The sequence below is a fragment of the Pelophylax lessonae genome (assembly GCF_965119305.1).
Source record: "Pelophylax lessonae genome assembly, chromosome: 1".
NCBI lineage: Eukaryota > Metazoa > Chordata > Amphibia > Anura > Ranidae > Pelophylax > Pelophylax lessonae.
In genome coordinates this window covers 27,424,638-27,442,960 of record NC_138768.1, presented here as the reverse complement: position 1 = coordinate 27,442,960, position 18,323 = coordinate 27,424,638, and the positions used below count along the sequence as shown (strand labels likewise).

At 45.4% G+C, this 18,323-nt stretch overlaps 2 protein-coding genes across 2 annotated transcripts in view; both read left to right on the top strand.

Moving 5' to 3' along the window:
* LOC309565690 (vomeronasal type-2 receptor 26-like) overlaps window positions 1–1,534 on the top strand; it is a gene marked incomplete at both ends in the record, with an annotated part of 59,676 nt that extends 58,142 nt beyond the window's left edge. The window contains 2 exons of the mRNA XM_082270662.1: window positions 801–1,092; window positions 1,469–1,534. Coding sequence (XP_082126788.1) covers window positions 801–1,092; window positions 1,469–1,534 — 358 coding nt within the window. The remainder of the gene's footprint in view (window positions 1–800; window positions 1,093–1,468) is intronic.
* Window positions 1,535–12,673: 11,139 nt separating this feature from the next.
* On the top strand, window positions 12,674–13,519 carry LOC309565596 (extracellular calcium-sensing receptor-like; the record flags this gene model as incomplete). Its single annotated transcript, XM_082270549.1, has 1 exon — window positions 12,674–13,519. One exon carries the CDS (start codon window positions 12,674–12,676, stop codon window positions 13,517–13,519), a length of 846 nt encoding a protein of 281 aa, XP_082126675.1.
* Window positions 13,520–18,323: the final 4,804 nt, after the last annotated feature.

The following is an 18,323-nucleotide window of genomic DNA, read 5'->3' as shown; positions in this document are numbered from 1 at the left end:
TCTAGTAGTAGGAGTATGGAGTAATGACCATTGGTTTAGGCAGTTAGTAAATCATTAGGGAGTTTTAGTAAGGCAGTTTCTTTGGAGTGCTGCAAGTGAAAGCCAGACTGTAAGAGGTCAAGGAGGTTGTTTTCTGTGAGGTAGGAGCCAAGAGGATTGTAGACTAAGCATTCTAAAATTTAGAGGTGAGGGGGGCGTGGCCAAGGGGCTGGAGGTGTATGCTTCTCAGCTGGTCGTTTTCAGTTTGTACCATCTTAAAAACATTGCTATTAGAGTTTTGAGATACTAGACCAGTCATGGATGGAGGTGGGTTGGGGGAAGTTTGGGCTGCTCCCTCTCACCTGCCTCCTATCCATCCATTAGCAGCCATGTGCTCCCAGAGCGGAGACACTCAAATCTAAAAGTGTTAGGACTGCAGATAAAACAGGGTGCCATGTCGTGGCTCTGCAGCTTACACATGCGTTTGCAAATGCATGTCAACTAAACCCCTGTTCTTTATTTATATCATGAGACAGGTCTACTTGGTTGGTGGAAGACTGGAGGGTGAGTACATCAGACTGGGGGCTGGCTGGCTTCCATGCACCTCTCTTAATCCTTTTCAATTCATTTTTTCTGAGAAAGGTTTGGTAACCTTCAATGTGGGAATGGTTGAATTGCACTATTTCTTTCATGGAGCAATGCTCAGGGCCACCAATCCCACCACAGATCTGCAGTTGAAATGTGTTATACATTTTGTTATAGAGAATTTCTGCTTCAATCTCTGTATTGTAGACCAATGCAAAACTATTCATTTTCTGCAGAGTTTACCGGAGAGAATATAGACATCTCCTGGCTTTTATATTTGCTATTGATGAGATAAACCACAGTCCAGATATTCTACCCAATGTGACTCTGGGATACCATGTGTATGATTCTTGTGGACATGTGAATAAAGCTATAAAAGATGTTCTACAGATAATGTCTGGACATACAAAGGAAGCTCCAAATTATTCCTGTATGGAGCGGGGTACCCTGGCTGGTTTCATTGGAGATCTCAATTCTGACACCACTCTCCAAATGGCACAGCTGCTGAATCTATATGGTTACACCCAGGTAAGGAAAGGAGAATTTCTATTGTACATAAAGTTAGGACAGCTAGTTGTGTTATGGTGAGGTAGGTCAAAAGGGAACAAAAAGTCCTTGTGGCAAAGTGTTGTAAAGTATAACATTGTTCTAAAAAGAGAGGGCAGTTTCATGTATGGATGGGCCAATGGGCCAATGGTTCAGTGAAAACATTGGTTGTTGGGCATTTTGACAAATGCTCGAATTTTTTGCCCATTCATCCCCCATTCATCAATAATAGAAGTGGTATTTCAGGAAGCTGGGAATGTCAATTGTCAGCAATGCCATTGGCTTACTTATCTGTCAATGCCTATACATGGCTTTATTTGGCCAATTATGCCATTGCTATCCCCGTAATTTCCTCCAGGAGTCAGGACCAGTCATGTGGGTTTTTAGTTTTGACAAGTTAGCAGACTGTAAACATCATGAATGATGATGGATTTACAACGAGGCGCTTTTCTTGCTTTTACTTGTGTAGCACTGACCCCCGAAAGGGCTGCTGGTTTGATCTGGGCCTGCACTCTACCAATAAACCCCACTAACTTGGCTCAATCCTTGGCACAGCTGTGATGCAATGCAATACAATACAATGTAAGATAGTACAAAATACCTGTATTGTCACTCAAGACAACAGCACAATGGATTTCAATATATACAATTAAAAAGAAACAGTATACATATATATATATGTCTATACCTGGGAGCTCCCCCTACTTTATAAGCTATGTGTGAGATCTCACTTTTTGGAGTACTTAATCCTGGATCTTCTTTTCTTTGCTAGCTAAAGTGGCTCCTTGTGATTTGTAATCCACAGTTTTGGTGAATTAAATTGAAGTGAAAATGCTTCTGGTGTAGCTGTAACAGCTATTTTAACATTTCTTGAGACATCAAGGTAGATAGGCCTCAAACCTTCTCAGTATCAGTTGCTCTGCTCCTTCGTGGAACTATAATTTCCAGTGAGGTCTGTATATTAGTCTAACTGCATGTGAGATTTAACAAACTGTGGGCCGTGACCCGCTCAACCACTGGATAGAGGCTCTGTGCGGTGACTTTTGTCTGGTGACTGAACTTGCTTCTCCGTCAGCTGGGCCAATCGCTCCGTTCAGCCCCACTGGGTGGATCCCATCCTCCGATGCTCGGATGAGTGTCTCTGGGTCTCTGCAATCTGGCCACCATCTCCCCACATGTCCTCTCAGGCAGGCCACACGATTCCAAGAGATCTAAAATGGCTGCTCCGGCTCCTTTTATCCCCTACCCAGCATGCCCTGCACAAGAAGGTGTTCATGGGTAGGTCACCAAACCTCCCAAAACCAACAGTCACTTCCTGTCTAGTCTTTTGTGCTTCTTTCAGGAAAAACATATCTGCATTACCAGTATTTGGTCACTAGATGGCTCCAACTACTCATAGCATAGCAATGTCCATAGACGTTTTATTAAAGTATACAAACACACATTAACTTGGTAGAATATCAGCGCTACACACTCCCCCTACTTTATCTCTTTGGTCCTCCAAAGAGGTTCAAATTGCTAGCTCTATCTTGTATTTTAGCCTCTATACGGTCATACAATACAGACAGAGGAGCTTCCCACCAGTTGTCATATGATGGGAAGCTATCCTGTGCACTCACAGCTGAAACTACCTTGTCTGGTACAGATGTGCCAAGGGTCGAGGTGGGGCTGTCCCTTACTGAATCAAAAGTAGAAGGACCAGGCAGTTCAAGGTTTCTTTTGCTGACAAACTGAGATGCTTCAGAGCATTCGCCCAATGTATCATAAGTCAGTCTGCGTGGTGGGCGAATGTCTCTCTTTGCTCTTTGCGCTTTCGGAGTGTCCATTCCTTTTTGACAAATGTCATCATCCCTCCTCTCAGTGACTAAAGATGGAGAGTAAATAAGAGTACTGGGCTCTTTTGCAGGATGAGTTGCCGGCACAAATTTTGGGGCCTCTGCCCTGAGAGTTCCGTTATTATACTCCTCTACTTCTGAAGAGATATCAGCATCTGTTTCTGAAGCTTCCGGAGGCCAAAGCCAACTCATCTCCACTTCCTCCTCTTTATCTGTAGATGGTGCAAGCTGAGACCTGGTTATTGGCCTACACACATCAGTGGATGTGGATGGGGATTCCCCCTCTGTGCTTACCTTGACTGCCTCTGTGAGAGGTAAAAGGTGATTCCGATGCCAGGTTTTTACTGGCCCAGTGTTTCCTTTTGGCTTTATGTCATACACTGGGAGCCCTGGTAGCTTCCTACACACAACGTAAGGATGTGATCTCCAACAATCCACCAACTTATGCTTGCCCGGGATGCCTAGATTTTTCAGCAGAACCCGGTCACCTGGTTGAAGATCCTGAATTCCTACTTTCAGGTCGAAGTTCCTCTTGTTCCTGTTCTCTCTGGAGTTCAAGGTGGCTTGAGCCTGCTCGTAAGCTATCTTCAGGCTCCTCCGCAGCCTGTCCACATACCCTCTATGGGAGGTCTCTGATGTGTGATCCAAGGAGGAACCAAAAGCCAGGTCCACTGGTAATCGGGCTTCAGGGCCGAACATTAATCTATAAGGGGAATACCCAGTGGCGTCACTTTTGGTACTGTTGTAGGCATGAACCAGTGCAGTATTGTGTCTACTCCAATGGGGTTTCTGTTCTGCAGTCAACGTCCCCAACATATTCAGGAGAGTCCTGTTGAACCTTTCCGGTTGAGGGTCCCCTTGTGGGTGATAAGGAGTAGTCCTGGACTTTTGTATGCCTAGTAGATCCATCAGTCTCTTTATCAATTTGCTCTCAAAGTCCCTTCCTTGGTCCGAATGTATCCGTTTAGGTAAGCCATAATGGACAAAGAATTTCTCCACGAGAGTCTTTGCTACCGTGGTTGCTTGCTGGTCTCTAGTAGGAAATGCTTGGGCATAACAGGTAAAGTGATCTGTTAACACCAAGATGTCCCCCTGCCCACTCAGATCGGATTCCAAACAAAGAAAGTCTATGCAGACCAGGTCCATTGGTCCCTGGCTCTCCAAATGGCCCATTGGGGCAGTCCTCTGGGGCAATGTCTTTCGTTGTATGCACCTGAGGCAGGAATGACAGTAACTCTCCACTTCTTTCCTCATGTGAGGCCAGTAGAACCTGTCCCTTACTAGTTGGAGAGTCCTCTCGGCTCCCAAATGACCATGGTGATCGTGTAAAGCAATCAGTACCCTCTCTCTGTGTTTTCCCGGCAGGAGCAGCTTCCACTTCGCTTCTGGACCATCAGAGGGGCTCCTTCGGTAGACCACCCCTTGGTGCAACTGCAACCGATCCTGTTCTTTCAGTAACAGCCGGGCTTCCTTCTTGGGGCTCTTCCGCAGCACATCAGACTGTTGATGTTCCAATGCCTTCAGCACCAGCCCACACAGTGGATCTTCCTACTGATCTCTCCCGAGATCCTTTCTGGATAGCTTGGGGAGACCCTCCTGTACAACCTGGGAGACGTTGCAATAGCACCTGGGTACTCCCGCTGAGTATACTCCTACTTTTTCGGCTCTGGCTCCACTCTTCCTGTATTGACTTGTCCCTTCCCAAAGGGCCCTTACTCCTTCTGGAGTAAGTTGAGTCCAGTCTTCTGAGGGATTTCGGGGGTCATGAGGCCTTCTTGACAGAGCATCCGCATCTCGGTTACCAACCCCTGGTCTGTACTTCAGGCTGAAGGTAAATGCAGAGAGAGCAGCTAACCACCTGTGACCGGTGGCGTCCAGTTTCGCAGTGGTGAGCAGATATGTGAGGGGGTTGTTGTCTGTTTTAACCATGAATTCAGCACCGTAAAGGTAGTCCTTCAACTTGTCTACCACTGCCCACTTCAGAGCCAGAAATTCAAGCTTGTGAGTCGGATAGTTTCTTTCGGCAGGAGTCAAACTTCTGCTCACATAAGCGATCGGCCGCAGATGCCCTTCATGCTCTTGATAGAGCACTCCTCCCTGTCCTTCACGGCTGGCATCCACATGCAACTCGTATGGTTTGGCAGGGTCTGCATAAGCCAAAACCGGGGCAGTGGTAAGGCTCCACTTCAATTGTCTGAAAGCTTCCTCGCATTCTGGAGTCCACTGGTCCTGGATGGACTCTTTCTTCCTTCTGGACCCTTCTTTTGGCTTCCTTGACTGCTCTGGGCTTACACTAACTTCTTCCTGTTTCTTTAGGAGCTCAGTGAGTGGGTGGTCTATTTTAGCGAACCCTTTCACAAACCTTCTGTAATACGAGCAGAAGCCTAAGAATGACTTGAGTTCAGTCACGTTGGTGGGCCTGGGCCAAGAAGTGACAGCTTCTAACTTTTTTGGATCAGTTGTCACTCCCTCTTCAGACACAATGTGTCCCAGGTAATTCACTGAGGGCTGGTAGAACTGACATTTTTCCATAGAGAGCTTCAGACCTTCATCATGAAGTCTCTTCAGGACCTTCTCCAGGAGTTCTTCGTGCTCTTCCAACGTTCTTCCAAACACTATGACGTCATCCAGGTAAACTAGTACTTCAAGAAGGTTCATGTCACCCACTGTCTTTTCCATCAACCTCTGGAAAGTTGCTGGGGCCCCAGACAGGCCTTGCGGCATCCGGTTGAATTCAAAGAATCCCACTGGGGTGATAAAAGCGGTCTTCTCTTTGTCTTCGGGGGAAACATGGAGATCTGATAATACCCACTCTTTAAGTCCGGCACCCTGAACCATTTCGCTCCCGCTAGGCTCTGCAGAGCATCCTCTATCCGAGGTGTGGTGTACTGGTCAGGAATGGTCCTCCGGTTCAGGGTCCTGTAATCGATACATAGGCGTAGGGACCCGTTCTTCTTCCTGACCACCACTATAGGGGAGGCATAAGGACTCCTGGACTCCCCGGTAATGCCCGTACTCTTGAGTTCGGCCAGTTGCTCCCTCAAATCTTCCAGATCTCCCAATGGGATTCGCCTAACCCTTTCATGAAACGGCTTGTCTTCCTCCAGTCGAATTCGGTGGGTGGCACTCTTTGCCAACCCCACATCAAATTCACTTTTTGAGAAGGCTGCCCTCCATTTCAGAAGTTGAGCTTTAGCTCTTTCTCTCCATGCAGGAGTAAGAGGCGTATTTTTCAGGCAAAATTCTTCTACAGGGATTTCTGCTGCTGGTCCTTCTGTCAAACCACATGCTGCGACTGGAGTTGCTGGGCTGACCTGTCCTAACAGTAGTCTGGCTGGCACCCTCACTGGCACAGCTGCCGCATTGCAGACACTGCCTGGAACTTTGCCGTGAGTCCTCTTCAATACCCTGGTGGGCAACACTTCAGAGATAAGCTCTAACCCCTTTTTTTCTTCCTGGCTTGTATTTTTAAGGACAATGAAAGGACCTGTTTTTTTCCAGCTTAACTTGACAGAGGCTCTCAGGCAGATTACTTCACCTGGCTGAACTAACCTCTTTTCCTTATTCAGGAGCCAGATTTTTCCCACTCCCTCTTCAGGAGCCTCTTCCTCTTGTCTAAGGTCTCGGTATGTCTGGGCCAACATTGGATGTATTTTAGTGGGGAGGGTCCCCTTCTGCAGCACAAGCGGTGCAAGTAGCCTCCTCACTAAGTCAGTGTTTGTCCCAATGATGAGGGAATTTTTGTCAGCCCCTGGGGGACGAGGGCACACTATGGCCAAGGTGTCAAAAGTCTCAGCCTCTCCTGCTGTACTTGGGTTGAAAGTGAGTCTGACCGGCAGGTAACCATCATATGGGAAGTTCTGAGTGCCTAATCCCCATATCTCTAGTTCCTCCAATTTCTGTAACGGCAGGTGCTTGAGATGTCTGTCATAGAAATCCCTGTAGAGCAAGGTTACTTGGGCTCCAGTGTCCAGCAGGGCTTTCGTATAAATCCCCTCTACTTGGATGGAGACAATTGGGGAGGGTCCCACTAGCTTGGGGGGAAATCCACTGATTTCAGTACCTTTAGCCTGCTTTGTGGCTTGTACCTTCGCCTTTGGTTTTGGTTATATATATATATATATATATATGCATATATATATATATATATATATATATATGCATATATATAATATAAAATGTGTTATGTGTTTTGTGCAACGTTTTTTTTTTTTTTTTTAATTTCGCTCCCTAGTTCCGCTCCCATGCAGCATTGCTGCTGCAGGGAACGGAACTAGGAAGTCCTCCTACCGACAGACAAGCGGCGGAGATCTCGGCTGGCGGTCACAGCAATGAGAGCTCATCGCTGGATTGCCAGGATAAGGTAAGAGACGCTCCGCTGCACTGTCTGCATAGCTCTGCCATTCACCCTCGGGTTTACCGCTAGCGGGGTTAACTAGCTAGGCTCCAAAATGCTCTCCGCTTCTTTCTTCCCTTGATGCGAACAGCAGGCGGTCCTTGAGCGCAATGGCCCGAAATAGGAAGTTCTGAGGAGTCTCTCTACTATCCTATGTCTTATTTATCAGCTGATGAAACAGCTCAGTGGCATCTTCCTCCTCATAATAGCTTTTCAGTATCCTCTTGAGCTGGTTCAAGGTCAATCCACTCTTCCTCTCCAACATACCACTGACACTTGAACCTGGGCTGATGGCATGGATTACAGATTCTCTAATTTCCAATTCCAGATATCCTTTTTGTAGCCCCAATTCTATTTGGTGTAGGAGGCTGGTGTAGGACAGTTTGTCCTTCTGCCCCTTTTCTCCTATCTGGCCATCAATGTGGAAATCCTTCCGGATGGTTACTTCCTGCAAGTGGCCCTGGGTGCGTTTCTTCAGCACCTTCCCAGGGTTGGGTGTTATCTGGTTATCTCTCTGGTCCTCCAAACCAACACGTAACCCGTTAATAAGTTCAGCTATAATACTGGAGGTCTCTTGAAACTTCTCCTGTATGTCACGGCACTGTCGTTTCAGATCAGCCAGCTATCGTTCTGCCAGTGATTTAGCAGCAGCCCCTGCTTTCCTGTCTAAAGGTTCTAACTGCTTCTGACTGGGAGAGTGTCCTTCATGCTTGCTGGGATGTGTCAAGTGAAACTCTGTCTTTTCAGACAATTTTACACTGGCACCGTGGAAATTTTCAGGGACATCCCGTCCCCACTCTATCAGTGCATAGGTGCAGTCGGTCCCAGGATCTGGTTTCACTGCGACCACGTAAGTCTTTCTGTCCGGGGACAATGTTTGTACCACCTCGTTAATTTGTTTCTTTCCCCAGTCGCTCCCTGGAAATTAAATGGCCACGCTTGCTTCTGAGCGTGTCCCTCCTGCTTCGCACCACTGGACTACTTTGATGGGGTCCATGGTAGCCTGAAGGAGGCGGGCTTGCTTGTAGAGTGATAGGATCCCGGACGAGTCCCCCACGTGTAGCACTGACCCCTGAAAGGGCTGCTGGTTTGATCTGGGCCTGCACTCTACCAATAAACCCCACTAACTTGGCTCAATCCCCTTGGCACAGCTGTGATGCAATGCAATACAATACAATGTAAGATAGTACAAAATACCTGTATTGTCACTCCAGCATAAGACAACAGCACAATGGATTTCAATATAAACAATTAAAAAGAAACAGTATACATATATATATGTCTATACCTGGGAGCTCCCCCTACTTTATAAGCTATGTGTGAGATCTCACTTTTTGGAGTACTTAGTCCTGGATCTTCTTTTCTTCGCTAGCTAAAGTGGCTCCTTGTGATTTGTAATCCACAGTTTTGGTGAATTAAGTTGAAGTGAAAATGCTTCTGGTGTAGCTGTAACAACTATTTTAACATTTCTTGAGACATCAAGGTAGTTGGCCTCAAACCTTCTCAGTATCAGTTGCTCTGCTCCTTCGTGGAACTATAATTTCCAGTGAGGCCTGTGTATGAGTTTAACTGCATGTGAGATTTAACAAACTGTGGGCCGTGACCCGCTCACCCACTGAATAGAGGCTCTGTGTGGTGACTTTTGTCCGGTGACTGAACTTTCTTCTCCGTCAGCTGGGCAAATCGCTCTGTTCAGCCCCACTGGGTGGATCCCGTCCTCCGATGCTTGGATGAGTGTCCCTGGGTCTCTGCAATCTGGCCACCGTCTCCCCACATGTCCTCTCAGGCAGGCAACACGATTCCAAGAGACCTAAAATGGCTGCTCCGGCTCCTTTTATCCCCTACTCAGCATGCCCTGCACAAGAAGGTGTTCATGGGTAGGTCACCAAACCTCCCAAAACCAACAGTCACTTCCTGTCTAGTCTTTTGTGCTTCTTTCAGGAAAAACATATCTGCGTTACCAGTATTTGGTCACTAGATGGCTCCAACTACTCAAACATAGCAATATCCATAGACATTTTATTAAAGTATACAAAAACACATCAACATGGGAGAATATCAGCACTACGAGAATATTACCGCCACTACTAGTAAAAAATAAATGAATAAAAATTACATAAATCTTTCTCCTAGTTTGTGGAAGCGATAACTTTTACGAAACCAATCAAAATACGATTATTGGGATTTTTTTTTTACCAAAAATATATAGCAGAGTACAAATTGATCTAAAAAGGTGAAAAAAATAGATTTTTTTATTTTTTTGGGGGGAAAGTTAGATAGCAGAAAGTAAAAAATATATACATTTTTTTCCAGAATTGTTGCTTTATGTGTTTTGTTTGTAGCACAAAAAATAAAAATCACACAGGTGATCAAATACCACCAAAAGAAAGCTTAATTTGTGGGAAAAAAAGGACATCAATTTTATTTAGATGCAGCGTTGTATGACTGCGCAATTTTCCATTAAACTAACGCAGTACCGAATCGCAAAAAAATGGCCTGGTCATTAAGGGGGCAAATTCTTTCGGTCCAGAAGTGGTTAAATAAAGGATTTGTCACATATTTGTATGTTTATTTCTAGGTTACATTTTTTTTATGTGAATGAGCAGGGGTACTCCATATAAAGGGTGGTATCTGGAGGCCCCTTTATTTTTAAAGGGACTTCAAGATTCTAATAAGCCTCCTACCTGCAGACCCTGACCCGGTGGTTGTAGGGGGAAGGACTATCTATGGAAGGATCTTGAATCCCACATATAACTGAAAGATGACATTTAACACATTTGTTTTGTTAATGAATTTTTCTATTATTTCATATTCCCCTGAATAGTCATGGAGAATACTGTGCACATGGTGGTGGTATGGATATATTGTAAATGTAGAAGAACTGCATATTTCCAGCATATGAAAATTGGATCAAGTCTCGTAGGTCTGAACCCTAAATGTAGTTGCTGTCAAAGTAGGTTTAAAGATTCAAATATTATAATACCACCTGCACTACGGAAATGATGTGCCAAGCTGATGTTCTAACTTAGTCTCCCACTTAGTGCACACAAGTTTCAAACTTTAAATAAAACGGAATGACGCTTGTGAATATAACCCAAAACTGAATATGTTAATTTTGACAGAACACAAATAATAATATTATAATATAATTAAAATATGAAGTTTTGGGTTACCGTATTTATTGGTGTATAACATGCACAGGTGTATAACACGCACCTTAATATTAGGAGGGAAATTTCAGGAAAAAAACCCTTTTAATTAAAAATAAATAAATAAATAAATAAATAAAGAACTTCAAAGCAAAATATAGGTCAGTGGCCATCTACAGCCTCACCAGTGCCCATCAACGCAGCCTCACCAGTGCCCATCAATGCAGCCTCACCAATGCCGGATTACAGAGCAAGGATCTCTTATTTATTTGGCGGCCACTGTAATACAAAGTCCTGCCTCCTGGACTGGCTCCTTTTATAGACAGAACACTTGTCCAATGCCAGGATGTGTGACATCTATAATAGGCCCATTGCCCATCAATGCAGCCTGGTCAGTGCCCATTTTTAGCCTCACCATTGCAGCCTGATCAGTGTCCATCTGCAGCCTCACCTTTGCCCATCAATGCAGCCTGATCAATACCCATCTGCACCCTCACCATTGCCCATCAATTCAGCCTGATCAATGCCCATCTGCAGCCTCACCATTGCCCATCAATGAAGCTTGATCAGTGCCCATCTGCAGCCTCACCATTGTCCATCAATGCTGAATTAAAGAGTGGGAATCTCCTATTTACACTGTAATATGAAGTCCCTCCTCCTGGACAGCTCCTATGATAGACAGAACACTGGTCCAATGCCAGGATGTGTGACTTCTATCATAGGTGGCGGGACTTTGTATTACAGTGGCCGCCGAGTAAACAAGAGATCCCCACTCTGTGTAATCCGGCGGGCGCTTGCCCCCCCTTCCCCTCCGAGGCCGCCCAGGTAAAATATCGGGGGCATAACACGCACACATGATTTGCCCTCTAATTTCAGGGGGGAAAGGTGCGTGTTATTTGCAGATACATACAGTATATCCACAAGTGCTGTTCAGTTTTATTTAATATTTTGGGGGATTGATTTGTGCATTTTTTTGTATACAGTACAATAAAGATTTTCAACAGTAGATGGAAATGTGATTCTTTAATTTTGTCTATTACTTGGATTACATATTTTTTGCAAGACAATATCAAATTTGAGACATACAAAGTTTATACAGTATATTATTTTGTTATCTGAAGAAATGAGAGTTATGGTTGAATGGACAGACCCATAGACAGACCCATGGTGGAAATGTAAAAATGTCTCTGGTCCATATAGGGTATACAGGTTTAGGGGCTTTTTTTTTCTTTTTTTTTTTGTGTACATTTAATTGTCCAACTCCAGCTAAAGCCAAAATCAGTCTTGCAGTGAACTGCAAGTAACTGTAAACCTATTCAGTAAACTGATGAGCTGGAGGCCTCTAGGTGGGATTACACCTAAGAACTCTTAGAGGGGAATTTATCAAAACTGGAGCATCCAGAATCTGGGGCAGCAACCAATCAGCTTCTATCTTTCATTTTGAATGCTTCACTGAGCAAGCAGATGATAGAAGTTGATTGGTTCCTCCTTAATATCATATTATCCGATTTCACTGATGGCTGTAATGGTTTATGTAATAATAAATTTACCTTTGCATATTTATCTGGTTCGTCTGCTGAAATAAAACCTCCACTAAAAGCTGCTTTTAGATCTATTGTAGACAATATGCTGTTTTCTTCTGTTCATTTAGATGTTAAGGTGGTTCTAAAGGCAACCTTCCAGGTGCAGCAGCCCCCCCAGCCCCCTGATACTTACCTGAGCCCCATCTTGATCCATTGATAATGCACTAGATCCTTAGCTGTCCAGGATTCTCCCTCCTCATTGGCTGAGACAGAAGCTGGCACTATTGGCTCCCGCAGCTGTCAATCAAAGTCAGTGAGCCAATGAGGGGAGAGGGGGCGGGGCCAAGCCATGGCACCATGCCTGAATGGACACACAGAGCAGTGCCTCAGCTCGGGTGCCCCTATAGCAAGCTGCTTGCTGTGGGGGCACTCGATAGGAGGAAGAGGCCAGGAGTGCTGGCAAGGGACCCAAGAAGAGGAGAATCAGGGCTGCTCTGTGCAAAACCGCTGCACAGAACAGGTAAGTATAATATGTTTGTTATTTTTAAACAAAAAAAACAAGACTTTAATATCACTTCAACAGTTACACATTATTTATACAATTTTCCATAATTCTAGATTAGTTATGGAGCCAGAGATACTTTACTGAGTGATAGAAAAATGTATCCAAACTTTTTCCGGACAGTTCCGGATGATGAGATGCAATATGTGGCCATAGCAAAGTTACTGGAAAGGATGAAGTGGAACTGGGTCGGGATCCTTACATCTGATGATGAATACGGAGAGAGGGAGATCCGACAACTCAGCAAACATTTATCTAATCATGGAATTTGTATTGAATTCAAGATTCTGATGTCTATAGAGAATTGTGATAAAATTCATCCAGAGCTGCGAACCTCAACTACGGAAGTTCTTATTATTTGTGGCTCAGTTAGTCTGACTTATTACAAGTTTTTGTTTAATAATGCCCCTTATTACACGGAGAAAACATTTATTCTACCAGATTCTTGGTCAAATAGTGGAACGTTTTTTATTTTCCATAACTGCAGCTTGGTGTTTACGTACCCCTATTTCTACATAACAGGAATGCAGGAATATTTTGATAGTTTTAATCCATCCGACCACCTAAATGACCCCCTGATAGAGGACATTCTCATATCTGAATATAGATGCTTTTCAAAAAACCAAATGAAAAATTTCCTTATTCCACTCACAACTCGAATGCCTCTTAGGAACTGCAATTTGGAGACACTTCCTCCTGGTTTAGATTTTCCTGATGAGAAAACATCCTATAGAGTGTTCATCTCAGTCTACATTTTGGCTCAAGCATTACATGACATGGATTTCTCTTTTAAAATAAATAACAAAAAAGCTGAAATAAATTTGCACACACTAAAGTATAAGGTGAGAGCGTTCAATAAAAGTTTACTCAAATCTTTTAAAATCGGTCAGTTTAGTACTGGAACACAATGTGCCCAGACACGTCTTTCCACCACACAAAAATGACCCCTAATTTAGGTCTGTGTTTATTTTAGAAGAGGTTAACCCTTTCACTGCTGAAGCAGTTTTTCATTTTTGCACACATTTAAAAATTTATTTTAAGACTTCCGGTTTCGGCGCAACATGTAGAGGAGCAGGAAGCTGTGGCTTCGGGAACTACCCTCTATGAAATCAGCTACCGAGCCCGCAGCGGTGAGTACTACACCCCCCGAACCTCATCAACTGGCAGACACATTCCTGATGGACAAATTTTTGGTCCACGGATCTTCCAGCGCAGCTCCCGCCCTCCCCCCCCCCCGCACGGACCATTTGCAGGCTGCCCTCACCTCAGCCAACATGGCAGATGGTACGGGACCGCTGCACATCACCCAGCCACCTATGCCTGAAGCAACTGCCACAGGGCTCCAGCTAGATCAGCCCCTCACTTTTCCCCCTGATCAATATGCCGGGATATCGCAAGCGGTGGCTGCCTTGCTGTCCCCCACCATCACGGCAGCCGTGGACAGGGCCATGGCTGCAGGCATAGCCCAAATCAGAAAGGACATGGAGGAACACGCCATGAGTCGCTCAGAACTTGAGAATAGGGTGGCAGACATTGAAGAAGAAATACAGGCCTCCTTCCACTCCACTCAGCAGCTCCGGCAGACACAACAGTACTTATTGGAGAAGATTGATGACCTAGAAAATCGGTCCAGAAGAAGAAACAATTTGAGAATAATCGGCCTCCCTGAAGCTATTGGAGCAGACTCCCTCATGGACTTATGCTCACAGCACATACCTCAGTCACTGGGGATCACTTCCCCTTGTGTGGCAGAGAGAGCCCACCGCCTGGGACCACCTTCAAATGAGTGCCGTACACCCCGGCCAGTTATAGTACATTACCTCAACTACATGGATAGGGTCCATATCCTCAACTCATACTGCAACTCCAAAGCACTCCAGCTTTATGGCCACAAACTCCTAATATTTGCTGATTACTCACAGGAAGTCTCTAAACGGTGCAAGGCGCTGCAACCTGTATGCAACACTCTCTTTCAACAAGGCATAAAGTTTACCTTAGCTTATCCTGCCACGCTTTGTTTTACAGCCCCTTCTGGAGAATTCAAATCCTTCACAGACCCCGATGATGCCTGGAACTATCTTCAGTCTAATCTTCGCCTACCTATGGACACCTCTGGCCTCCCTCCACCTCTCTCTCAACGGTTACAAGCTCCCAGAAAGAGACAGCTAAGAAGCTTTGCCTGACGGACCTTTCCGGGAAACAGAAACCTGCTTGAGTCCACACATAATTCGCTCTCGGACGAGGGAAGTATCCGCCTCCATCACTCTTGCTATATTATTCACCTTAGTTCATGACATGCCCACTCATACGTCATCTTCTTCTCTAAACGTTGCATTCTTGTTGCCATATCTATCCGATGACTATTTGATTTCTTTCTGCTTGGTTGGACAGATTTACTTAGCATACTCTGTTTGCTGACTGTTTATTTTAATTTTTAGGTAACCAGCATCCTCCACCCACTACTACGGCGCTGCCACAGGTACCTCAGCTGTTCAACACTTGGGGGGAATCCCCCTCCTCTGGCATTGCCACAAGATCAGATCTTCCCGCCTCATTCAAACACACCTCAAGTAAGTGGGGGCATGGACACTCCGTACGGACTCAGCACTGGCAACTTCTGGTAACGCCGTAGTGGTCGGTACATGCATGTGGAAAAAAGTGAAGTGCTGGCTCCCACGGGTATGTTCTTACCCTTTTTTGATTGTCCTATATTTTACTTGGTACATCTAGTTTTGTCAATCTTCTCCTCAAGCCCTGCCCCTACCAATCCATCCCTTTTACTGACCTGCATAATCCAACGCCTCTGCCTCCTATCATAGTCCTGCTAGTCCTGTCCTGATGCCCTAGAGTTTTATTTCTATCCAAATAATCCTACATCCCATCTGTACAATTTATTAATGTAGTCTCCTGAAATGTGAAAGGTCTACGCTCCCCCCAATAAACGCATGGCAATCCTCCGCCAACTAAAACGTATGAAGGCGGATATAGCCCTGTTGCAGGAAACTCATTTATCTGCCTGCGATTTGTTTCAGTTTTCGAAAGTTATGGGTGGGTCACGTCCTGGGTTCGCCCGCTGTCAACGGTAAATCGGGAGTCATAGCCCTACTACACAAGAACCTCCCATGCTCCTTAGTCTCTACCCACCATGATGAGGAAGGCCGATTCTTAGCATTGAAGTTACAATCCGGACACACTGATTGGGTGGTCTTCACTACTTATGCCCCTAACTCTCCTACAAAACAATTCTTTCAATCGCTAGCAACTCACCTAGCCCCTCATCTTCATCTTCCCATGCTGCTTGCAGGGGACTTCAACTCGGTGATGGACCCCAGAGAGGACAGATCTTGTCCACACCCCTCCTCAGACCCCAGACCCCACTCAGGCCCCTCGCACCTTCCCGTGTTCGCAGACCACCTGCAACTAACTGATGCTTGGTGTTTATCCCACCCGGAAGGCAGGGAATTCACGTTTTTCTCCAATCCCCACAACTCCCTCTCGAGAATAAACTACACCTTCCTAAATGCCCCTTTATTTCCCTTAGTCACTGACTCTCACATCCACGATCTGGTAATTTCCGACCACGCTCCAATATCTCTAACGCTGTCAGGCCTTTCCCCTCAGCCCCCAATGAATGGATGGCGATTCCCTTCCTTCCTAGTGCAAGACGAACACTTAGCCACTATTATCCGGGAAACCTGGGAAGAATTTGCCGACACGAGTTCGGCCCATGCAGCCGACCACAACCTCTTTTGGGAAACAGGGAAGACTGTTCTCAGAGGGAGGATTCTCTCCTACGCCGTCAGTCGAAAAAGATCCATCTGTAAACAATACACGGCAGCCAGTGCAACTCTACGTGCGGCCCAGTTGGCCCTAGCCCAATCAAATTCTCTAGCTAACTGGACTGCCTGGTGTGAAGTCAAGTCTTCCTTCAAATCTTTGGCGGCACTGCAGGAGAGACTTCACTCATTCCTCCAAGATCTCAAGTACCATAAGTTTGGCAACAAACCAGGCAAACTCCTAGCCAAACTCTGCAAAGGCCCATTCACTAATACTCCCATCATGGCCTTGAAAAAACCTAATGGCTCTCTAGCCACTTTCCTCACCGACATTGGGAACGTCCTAGCCCAGTTTTACAGTACACTTTACAGTGCAGAACACTCCGACGCTGACACTGCCTCCTACTGGTTAGATCAGGTACACCTCCCAGCCATTAACAACAAACTTGTGACAGCTCTCAATGCCCCTTTTACTCTAGAAGAAGTTACCCACACTATCAAACAATTGCCCTCAGGTAAAGCCCCCAGCCCAGGCGGGTTCACATCTGATTTCTACAAGTTAGCGGTAGATGTCATTGCCTCCACCCTACAGACTACCTACCAGCATATTCTCGACGGTAATGCATATTTCAAAATGGGATTACAAGCACAATATTAAACTTATACCAAAAAAGGGGAAAGACCTTGCTGAACCCGGCTCCTATGGCACTATTTCCTTGCTAAACTTAGATGGCAGAATTTGGTCTAAAATCATCGCTAACAGACTTGCCCCCATTATGCTGACTCTCATACACCCAGCCCAAGCAGGTTTTACATCAGGCAGGTCGGCAACGGCCAATATTAGGTAAGTGCTATCCGCCTTTGAAGCTGCCCAACACACGCAGGAAACAGATATGGCCATTCTCTCCCTTGACACAGAAAAAGCCTTTGATAGGGTGGATATCAGATGGCTCCACAAGGTACTGGCGCGTTTTGGCTTCTCAGGCCCCTTTATTCACCTTATCAAAGCAATGTACTCCAAGCCATCAGCAAACATTGTTGCCAATGGACATGTCTCAGCCCCCATATTGTTAAGTAGGAGAACAAGACAAGGCTGCCCATCATCCCCTCTTTTATTCAACCTAACCTTGGAACCCCTTGCCAGGCTAATCCTACAACACCCCAACCTTCACGGCATACAAATAGGTAACCAGGAACTGCGAATTGCACTTTTCACGGACAACATCCTCATTTTCAGCTCTAACCCCTAGAGAAATACCATCACCTCTAACCCCCAGAGAGATACCATGGTAATCCACCAAGTATTTGAGACGTTCTGCACATGCTCGGGCCTCCAGATCAATTTCAACAAAAGCAAATTAATTGCCCCTAGGCCGTTCTATGCAACAACTACGCCCCGAGACCTCTCTCTTCTCTATAGCAAAAGACTTCATCAACTATTTAGGCATCAAAATTGGAAAAACTCCTTCATCTATTTACCACCTTAACATTCCACCTGTCATTACTAAAATCACTACTGAATTGGAGACCTGGACGCACTTCCCACTCTCCCTCTTTGACAGATGTCACCTCTTTAAAATGGTTAGTTCCCCTAACTTCTGTACCCACTTCAGACAATACCAATCCTGGTCAAGCACAAAGATGTCCAAAAATTACATAAGGCCCTCACCTCCTTCCTTTGGAAAGCTAGGAAGTCATGCGTAGCCCTGCAAAATCTATTAATTAACTACAGCAGACCAACTTGTGGTTTCAATGGACTGAAAGTGTGCTGATCAGTGCACTCACAGTCCATTTTAACAGAAACCCTGTAGAGATGTATGGGTAGAAAACTGAAGGACTTGTCTGCAGGAGCCTGACATTGCACCTACGATCCACTGATATCAGATAACTGGCCTGGAATTATTGTTCTCGCTCCAGCATGAGTGCTGATATACAGTATCTCACAAAAGTGAGTACACCCCTCACATTTTTG